At 35.9% G+C, this 10,000-nt stretch overlaps 1 protein-coding gene across 6 annotated transcripts in view; it reads right to left on the bottom strand.

Moving 5' to 3' along the window:
* Positions 1-10,000, bottom strand: part of LOC137643956 (protein bric-a-brac 1-like) — an 89,533-nt gene that overhangs the window by 74,012 nt on the left and 5,521 nt on the right. For 4 of the 6 annotated variants that reach the window (XM_068376750.1, XM_068376748.1, XM_068376749.1 and 1 more), the window contains exon 2: positions 5,803-5,847. The exons of the other annotated variants lie outside the window; for them this stretch is intronic. In XM_068376750.1, coding sequence (XP_068232851.1) covers positions 5,803-5,846 — 44 coding nt within the window. In that variant the 5' untranslated portion in view covers position 5,847. The remainder of the gene's footprint in view (positions 1-5,802; positions 5,848-10,000) is intronic. 6 annotated transcript variants of the gene reach the window in all.

Below are 10,000 nucleotides of genomic sequence, written 5' to 3'. Positions count from 1 at the left end.
GGGGGGTGAGTATAGAAGACGGGTTTGAGTCCAAAGAGGGAGATAGAAGGGCAAGAAAAACGTAAGGGGTGGGAGAGTTAAGGGAAGGGAAGGGAATGGGTAAGGAAAGGGGGTGGGGGGGGATTCCGAGGAACTAACAAAGCTGGCGGAGAGAGAGAGAGAGAGAGAGAGAGAGAGAGAGAGAAAAGGTGCAAGGCCACGAGACATTCAAGGCAAGGATATCTTATACGTTGCAATGCATTTTGAAAGGCTACCCTTGACAAAAACTTACAGACAGAAATAACAATTATTTATATATATATATATATATATACAGAGAGAGAGAGAGAGAGAGAGAGAGAGAGAGAGAGATATGAACAATAGGAAGGGGAGTGCCGCTGAAGAGATGGCCTTGTAAGAAGGACGTGAAAACACGAGTGATAAATAACACAAAACCATTGAAGGATACTAAAGAAGCTTCCTCTGGATTACACACACACACACGCACACACACACACACAAACACACACACACACACACACAGAGAGAGAGAGAGAGAGAGAGAGAGAGAGAGTTAGCTACTATATTCTTACATATTGTGCAAAAATTTCATATTCAAATGTCGTTTCTTGAGTATTTGTGATAGATATATATATATATATATATATACATACATACATATACTCATCTATCTATCTATCTATATATAATATATATATATATATATATATATATAAATATATATATATATATATATATATAATATGTACGTGTGTGTGTGAAACACATATTAGGGCTTCACAACCAGGTTTCCGTTTCCAATAAACCCAATTGTTATAAAGAAGGTGTGGGGGGTAACAATCCGATCAATAGGTTATGTTATATGTAGCATGTTACTGAATGTACACTTCTGCAAATGTTAAATGTACCGAAGATTATAAAAAGGGACATTTTAAGAAAATTCAACGTCTTCACTCTTCATGAAACTTTGATAAGGTGCCAGACCTGATCAGAAGTTCGTAATTGATTCACGATCTGTGTGATTTATCTTTTATATTAAAAGAAAAAAAAAGGTTCCAAGGACGTTCTAATTACTTTAATTTTAAAGTTCATCAAACGGGAATTAAACTATCAGCTACTACTCAAGTAATATATATATATATATATATATATGTATATATATATATATATATATACATATATATATATATATATATATAGAGAGAGAGAGAGAGAGAGAGAGAGAGATATGACTGGAATCCAACAATTACTTAGAGAGAGAGAGAGAGAGAGAGAGAGAGAGAGAGAGAGAGATGACTGGAATCCCCATATTACTGAGAGAGAGAGAGAGAGAGAGAGAGAGAGAGAGAGATATGACTGGGATCCACAAATTTCTTAGAGAGAGAGAGAGAGAGAGAGAGAGAGAGATGACTGGAATCCAACAATTACTTAGAGAGAGAGAGAGAGAGAGAGAGAGAGAGAGAGATGACTGGAATCCCCATATTACTGAGAGAGAGAGAGAGAGAGAGAGAGAGAGAGATATGACTGGGATCCACAAATTTCTTAGGAGAGAGAGAGAGAGAGAGAGAGAGAGAGAGAGAGAGGAGAGAGAGAGAGAGAGAGAGATATGGCTGGAATCCACAAATTACTTAACCGGAACTGAAACTTAAGGTTGTCTCAAGGGCAGAGTTACCAGATGCACGACAGAATACTGCATGGCTATTCATACATACATCAACAAAGAACATTAAAACCTTTCACCGCCAAACGTAGACATAAGAATAAGATAAAGTCATACATACACAACTTTTCCGCCAATTAGCAAAATATCAAATAAGTTTTGGCGGGAAATGTGTTTCTACCAAAAGCACTGCCATTTCCACAGCAGAGACATGTGGGAGTCGTGTGACAGCGCGTAGGTGCTGGTGCTGAAACTGGCGACTTCGTGATTCAAGGACAAATAACTTACTTTAAAGCAAGCCATTCACGATCAGTAATTACTGAAGGAATTCCTTCAAACTTGGCAAAACTGATCGTGAATGGGGTTGTTTGAGGCCTGTCAGTACAACTGTCAGTTACACTGATGAGAATCAAACTCTGCTTGATTTTGGAGGCGGGGCTAGCGCGCACTGAAGGGAACATTGACCGTGAATGGCTACCAGTCAGTTAAGTTATCAGTGAGAACCACATGGCCAGAGTGTGAGGAATGTTGGTGCATCGATTTGAGTGAGGTTTAAGTAGTTAAGATGCCGGAAGATAGAGAATTTTGGAGCGAATTTTTTTCAGTTATACAAAGAACAGCCATGCCTTTGGCAAATTAAGTCAAAACATTATCTGAATAAATATATATAAAAAAAAACGAAGCGTATGGAAAATTAGCAGAAAAACTTAGAAAAGTATCCTGATGCAACCACACACTTAGTGAAGAAAAAAATCAACATCTACAGGAGTAATTTCAGGAAAGAAGCAAAAAAAGTCTAAGATTCTATGCGGTCTGGAACTGGGGCAGATGATGTGTATACGCCAACATGTACTTAGTATGAAGATGTAATGTTTTTAAAGGATCAAGAAGCTATTAGATCATCCACCTCGAATGAGGTAAGAAACACATTATTTGCTATTTATTTATTAAACGAAAAACAGTTACATTTTAAAAAATACAGATGGTTCACAATATAAAAAAGTTTATTAATATCTGTAATTTGGCCCCATATATTAAGTCATAGCTGACTTCTTGGTCTTTCTGAAAACATGAGAAAAAGGAGTTGTTTTACAGTGTTTAATAGTTCTTAGCAATCATATGTTCTTGAAAACACAATGCTCCTTCACTGCAAAAAATGTTTCTAAATATTTCCCTTAAATGCAGGCTAGCTTGTGATGCATGTCTATCGTAACCTGCATTTAAGCCTACAAGAGAGACTACATCATCATCATGTTCAACATTTAAATCTGTATAGTCGTCTTTCTCACTGCTACACAAAGAATTGTGCAGAACACAACATGCCATCACAATCTGTTCGCAGCTTGTATAGTCCACATTTAAGGAGCTATGGAAAATCCTAAACCTAGATGTCAATTATCACAAAAAATAGAGGAAGCCATTTCGATTGTCTAATCACTACAGTAGTCTATCCTACATTGATGAACGCACTGACCGTTAGTGGACATCCTAGTTCTGACACTGAAGGAATTCCTTCTGTAATTACTGATCGTGAATGGGCTGCTCAAGTCTTTGAAGAGAAATAGGCAATTCCTCTAAGCATCAGGAAAATATACAGTCAGAGTAAAGGAAGACGGAATAAATCATTAGGTAACACACGAGACCACATACACCGGACTACAGGTCAATGCGAACGGTACGCTAATGTGAGTGACATTTGTATTGGACACCTGTCCAAATATAACGGGTTATTCGGGTTTCCTTTTTTAAACTTACCAGAATAAATTCAAAATATGACTACAAGCCGTAGAAGAGCATCTCACCTGAAGAGGAAAACAATAAATAGATGACCAGCCACATAAATCTGCAGACCCAGAACAGAGCCAAATCACCAGGTAAAGGTGGTTGCTCCTTCCGAGAATCCCTCAGGACTTTCGAAGAAAAGGTACCGAGCTCAGAGAGAGAGAGAGAGAGAGAGAGAGAGAGAGAGAGAGTTGCAATATCGTCTTTTCTGTCTTACATAGTTTTTCTCCGCTTTTCAAAACACAAACACACTCAGAGCAACGAGTACCACATCAACCACTCTAACGGACGAACGAGAGAGAGAGAGAGAGAGAGAGAGAGAGAGAGAGAGAAAGAGAAACGAATGTTTGAAACCAGAAAGCGAGAGTTCAGAGAGAAAGCCCCATCTTCACCCACCCGTTCCACTTTTTTACTTCCCGGACCGAGGAGAACGAGAGTAAAAGTGAAAGGGAAAGTTCTTACTTTTTACAGAGAGAGAGAGAGAGAGAGAGAGAGAGAGAGAGAGAGAGACCAATGCATTATACTTTCGGACCACCTCGCGGAACAGGAAATCGAGTGAAAGCATTTTTATCGCATGGTGGCCGTTACATCACTTTACTTTTTCTTTATTTGGATAGTCTCAAAACGAATGCTGTCACATTTTCAGAATTACATTTCATATTAAATACCAAGATGGGACATCCTACAGAAACTTATAATTTTTCAAGACAAATTAATTACTACTTTCCTTCCGAAAAATTGTATATCACAAAATGTATCTAAACCTTTTCAATCCCATATAAAATTACCTTAAAGCGCCCGCGTAACAACTTGAAAGTATTTAGATAACAAAATTAACACTGGCGAATGCATGTAGACCCAGAAGAATATAATAACAGTTGATAAGTTGAAAACACAAGTGTCGGAATAATAACGAAAAGCACAGTGTGGAAGCAGATCCACCATCACCATTTTAGACTAGTTGCTGAAAGTAACAATCATACCACATTTCCGATATACATCGGCTGCATTAATATAAGCTACTGCTGCTACTGAAAATAGCATTAAGGGTTAATTAAAAAAATAAAAAATGCCAAATGAACGCGTTCTTAGAGAATTCTACAGCATAAATGCAATATCAAGATTTTTAGATGCAGCTCTTCCTTCATGACACATCAAGCTGCAATTTGCAATTATATTAAAATATTTATAACTGAGAAATATTATTCTTCTATCCAGTTAACATTAAATAATAAATACTAATCAACTACCTTATTACAATTTAGAAATAAGTCATCAATCTTAAATAAAATAAAGTTAAAAGACATGAGATTCTCTTCTCTGTAACTGATAACATATTATTATTATTATTACTAATATTATTATTATTATTACTAATATTATTATTACTAATATTATTATTATTACTAATATTATTATTATTACTAATATTATTATTATTATTATTATTATTACTAATATTATTATTACTATTATTATTATTATTATTATTATTATAACCCAGTTATAAAATAAAATAAGAACATCAGTTAAGGAACAAACACTTCGTTTATTCATTCAACATCCCAAAGAAATGAAAAAAACGTGCACTTTATTTCCTTTCGATTGAAAATAAAGGCATTCTACTCTCCCCACATTTATGTGTGGAGAAAATAAATGCAGTACTAACGTTTCCTCGAGTCCTTAGCATTAAAACATGAAACAAAAGCCAACAAAATTTTATAACCACAATTGAGTTTCTGTAGAGAATTTAAACCAGTTCAATTGGTGTGACAACATAATGATTATTATAATTTTCCTGTTTCCTTTACATATGCATTTTATATCTAGAACTGAAGTGACTTGTCGCTGATTAGCTACAGTCTTACCGACAATATTACAGACATACAGTATATGTTCATTGATGTATGATAAACAGAATCATTCACAGAATATACGCACAATTCAGTTACAATGTTTCGTGTACTTCTAAAGGCTATGAAAATCTAGCTGGATTAAATGTCATCGTAAATATTAATCTTTGTAAATGGGAGGAAAAAAAATCTAGGGTGATATAACACGGAACTAGAGAAAATTAGTGATGAATAAAGCACCAACTTAAAGCAACTGCAATAAAGGAGAATATCAGTTTATCTATCAAAATTACTTAAATAAAGCAAAGCAGTGCATGCCTTAGAGGTATACTAAATTATATAGTAGGAAAGGGGGAAGGACTATAAAAAGCAGTAGAAGTAGGTGAGGAAATATAAACATAAATAGAAGAGCAATGGTAGGGAATCACAGGCAAAGCCAAACCCCAAAAGGTAACAGAAGGAAAGGGAGCAATGGGCAAAAGGCAAAATTTTCGACGGCTGCTTTACCTTGTAGAAGCTGGTCTAGTGGGGGAGGTGGATTCGGCCATCATCCTGAAATCCCCACAAAAATATCAATGGTCAAAAATCAAAAGGTGAACTAAAACTATTATGACTCAAAAATACTTGGCCATCAGATTTCTCAAAGGTCTTGCAAACTAAACTGACTTCAAAACATTAGGACACCACCTTTCTCACAGGCCTTAGAAATTACTGTCTTAATAACACACAAACATCAGATTTCTCAAAGGTCTTCCAAACTGCTCTGATGAATATACAATTTACCATATCTTTTCTAGAGGTTTTGCTGACTCAAAATCGCTTGTCCATTAGATTTCTCATGTCTTAAAAATTATTGACTTGAAAGGACTTACTTTGCCATTGGATTTTTCAAAGGTTTTTCCAACTATCTCAACTCGAATACCTTTGGTTATCAAAATTTCATATAGTTATTGCCAACTATTCCGATTAAAAAAGAATTTGGCATTAGAGATTTCTCAAAGGTTATGCAATCTACTATGATTCCAGAAAAACTTGGTCTTCCCAACTACAGAGACTAGAAAAAATGTTCATCATTTCCCAAAGGTCTTCCATACTACTGAGACAAAAAATCAGACCATAGAGTTTTCACAGAGGTCTTCCAAACTACTGAGACTAAAGCAAAATAGTCATCAAGATTTCTGGGGTCTTCCAAACTACTCAGACTGAAGGAAACTGGCCATCAAGATTTCCCAAAGGTCTTTCAAACAACTAAGACTAAAAAAGTCGTAGATCTTACAGAGGTCTTTCAAACTACTGACACTAAAAGGAACTGGTCATTAAGATTTCCCAGAGGTCTTCCAAACTACTGAGACTAAAAGAAACTGGACATCAATATTTCCAGAAGTATTCTAAACTACTCAGGCTAAAAGAAACTGGCTATAAAAATTTCCCAGAGGTCTTTTAAACTACTAGAACCAAAAGAGTCATGAGGATTTCTCAGAAGTCTTCTAAACTACAGAGACTAAAAGAAACTGGTCATCAAGATTTCCTGAAGGTCTTTCAAACTACTACGAATAAAAATGTCATCAAGATTTCCCAGGAGTCTTCTAAACTACTAAGACTAAAATAGTCATCAAGATTTCCCAGAAATCTTCCAACCTACTGAGACTAAAACAAAATGGTCATCAAGATTTCCAAGAGGTCTTCCAAACTACTGAGACTAAAAGAAACTGGACATCAAGATTTCCCAGAAGTATTCTAAACTACTGGGGCTAAAAGAAACTGGCCATAAAATTTTCCCAGAAATCTTTTAAACTACTAGAATCAAAAGAGTCATGAGGATTTCCCAGAAGTCTTCCAAACTACTGAGACTAAACGAAACTGGTCATCAAGATTTCCAAGAGACTTCCAAACTATTCAGACTGAAAAAGTCATCAAGATTTCCCAGAAGTCTTCCAAACTATTCAGACTAAAAGAAACCGGTCATCAAGATTTCCCAGAGGTTTTTCAAACTACTAAAACTAAAGGTCATCAGGATTTCCCAGAAAACTCCCAAAATACCGAGACAAAGAAACTGACCATCAAGATTTCCCTAGTCTTCTAAACTACAGAGACTAAAATAAACTGGTCATCAAGATTTCCCATAGGTCTTCCAAACTACTGAGACAAAAAGAAACTGGTCATCAAGATTTCCCACAGGTCTTTTGAAATACTGAGACTAATAGAAACTGGCTATCAAGAATTCCCAGAGGTCTTTCGCACCACTAAGACCAAAAAAGTCATCAAGATTTCCAAGAAGCCTTCCAAATTACCGAGAATAAAATAAACTGGCCATCAATATTTCCTAAAGGTCTTTCAAACTATAAAATAAAGAAAAAAAATAATCACGAATTCCCAGAAGTCTTCCAAACTAACAAGACTAAAAGAAACTGACCATCAAGATTTCCAAGAGGTCTTTCAAACTACTAAGACCAAAAAAGGCATCAATTTTTCCAAGAAGTCTTCCAAACTACCGAGACTAAAAGAAACTGGTCATCAAGATTTCCCAAAGGTCTTTCAAACTACTAAGACCAAACAAAAAAAGTCATCAAGATTTCCCAGAAGTCTTCCAAACTAACAAGACTAAAATAAACTGGCCATCAAGATTTCCCACAGGTCTTTCAAACTACTAAGACTAAAAAGTCATCAAGATTTCCAAGAAGCCTTCCAAAGTACTCAGACTAAAAGAAACTAGTCATCAAGATTTCCCATAAGTCTTCTGAAATACTGAGGCTAAAAGAAACTGGCCATCAAGATTTCCCAGAGGTCTTTCAAACTACTAAGACCATTATAAGTCATCAAGATTTCCCAGAAGTCTTCCAAATTACCGAAACTTGAATAAACTGGCCATCAAGATTTCCCAAAGGTCTTTCAAACTACTAAGACCAAAAGAGTCATCAAGATTTCCCAGAAGTCTTCCAAACTATTGAGACTAAAAGAAACTGATCATCAAGATTTCCCACAGGTCTTCCAAACTACTAAGACAAATAAAGTAAGATTCTCCAAACTTTATACAAACTATTGTCTAAAAAATAACATATAAAGCTTCAATATTTCTACTAATACGTTTACTAATTGATTTTAAAACTTGATCAACTGAAATTATAAATATAGGAATAATACTTGCTCACATAACTGAGATTAGATAGGGTAAAAATATATCATATTGAGAGAGAGAGAGAGAGAGAGAGAGAGAGAGAGAGAGAGAGAATCGTCCATCCACACTTGCTTGTCTCACATAACGGTTGAACTAAGAATAGTTGTGTAATTTCCCTTAATAGGTAGAACAGGTGTTCCAGGTACCTGCGGTCCAGGAATTCTGAAGAACCACAGGTATGATGGTGCACCTGTCACTCGAAATGATTTCCGTTCGGTGACATGACACAAGTCGTCGTCCTCCTTCTTCTCCTCCTCCTCCTCCCCATTGGAGAACCAACCTTCTTCCCAATTCTTGGAGCCATTTATTTACACTTTTATTCTTTCAACTGGAATTGTTGATGGGAGCTACCTAGGATATGATATGGACGACTGCGACTTTCAATGATCTGTTACTAAAGCGTTTAAATACAGTACATTTTATTTAGTAATTTTCCTGGTCTAAATGGGAATCACTGAGACTCATTGCTGTTCAAGAGCTATAGATTTTTTTTCCAAGCCATGGACTGGAAAACGCTACTCTTACTAAACATTTCGAAGATTCATTTCCTTCCCAATACAATCAGTTTCATATTGCCTACCACACACAGCGCCTGTCATACGTTGTCCATCCTTATACCTTAGTGTCAGTCCAGACATAAATACATACTTAATGCATACAAACATACACATACATACATACACACACACACACACACATATATATATATATATATATATATAATCGAATATTCATAATTGCTCAAACAAACATCTTGCGCATTCAATCCCCGTGAAACATGAATACGTTGTTTTTCTACACGACATGAAAAAAAAAAAGATAAAAAAAAGCCAATGCAGTGCATCCTTCACTGGGTAAAAAAGGGAAATGATATTTAAATCGTTAATTGTTGAAATTAATCATATGAATATATTTCTTTTATTTGTTGTAAAACAGACAGGGTAACTGGACGAAAAAGGAAACAAACACACCACTTCTTGGTAAAGCTGATGAATTTTTAGTTAACAGACAATTGAAATTCTATTTTTTCACTGCTATCAGTGGCAGCTGTATCACACGCTGCACAGGTGTTACTGAAGAGAATACGCCTAACATTTAACAGATGTTACAGGTCTAACAACATCTCATGAAATCCACAGACTGATAGAGAAAAAAGTTAATCAAACAAATTAGAAATTCATTGACACTAATCCTTCTTTAGTTGGATGATTCCAACTAGTCATATTATATCGAAAGGATCGAGAAAAACAATCGTTTGAGAAAACCCTTTCCCCATAACTGTGAAGTTCGGAAACAAGTATGTTTGAGGCAACAAGTTGCATTGTCTTGAATTTAAAGAGCATGTTACCAGGAAGTGAGAAAAAGCAATGCCCTCCCCCCCCCCTTTCATTTCCTATCTTCAAGCAAACACCTACAGGTGAATGCACCCTTGAAATGCTCAGCGATGTTTGGCACTCGGTAGACTGACTAATAACCCTGGTGTCCCTCCATCAAAGGAATGCCCTAAGGATCTATGACGTCTAGCCAGGT

The sequence above is a fragment of the Palaemon carinicauda genome, chromosome 7 (assembly GCF_036898095.1).
Source record: "Palaemon carinicauda isolate YSFRI2023 chromosome 7, ASM3689809v2, whole genome shotgun sequence".
NCBI lineage: Eukaryota > Metazoa > Arthropoda > Malacostraca > Decapoda > Palaemonidae > Palaemon > Palaemon carinicauda.
Note: the sequence above shows the minus strand (reverse complement) of the source record. Positions and strands in the feature narration are given on the sequence as shown.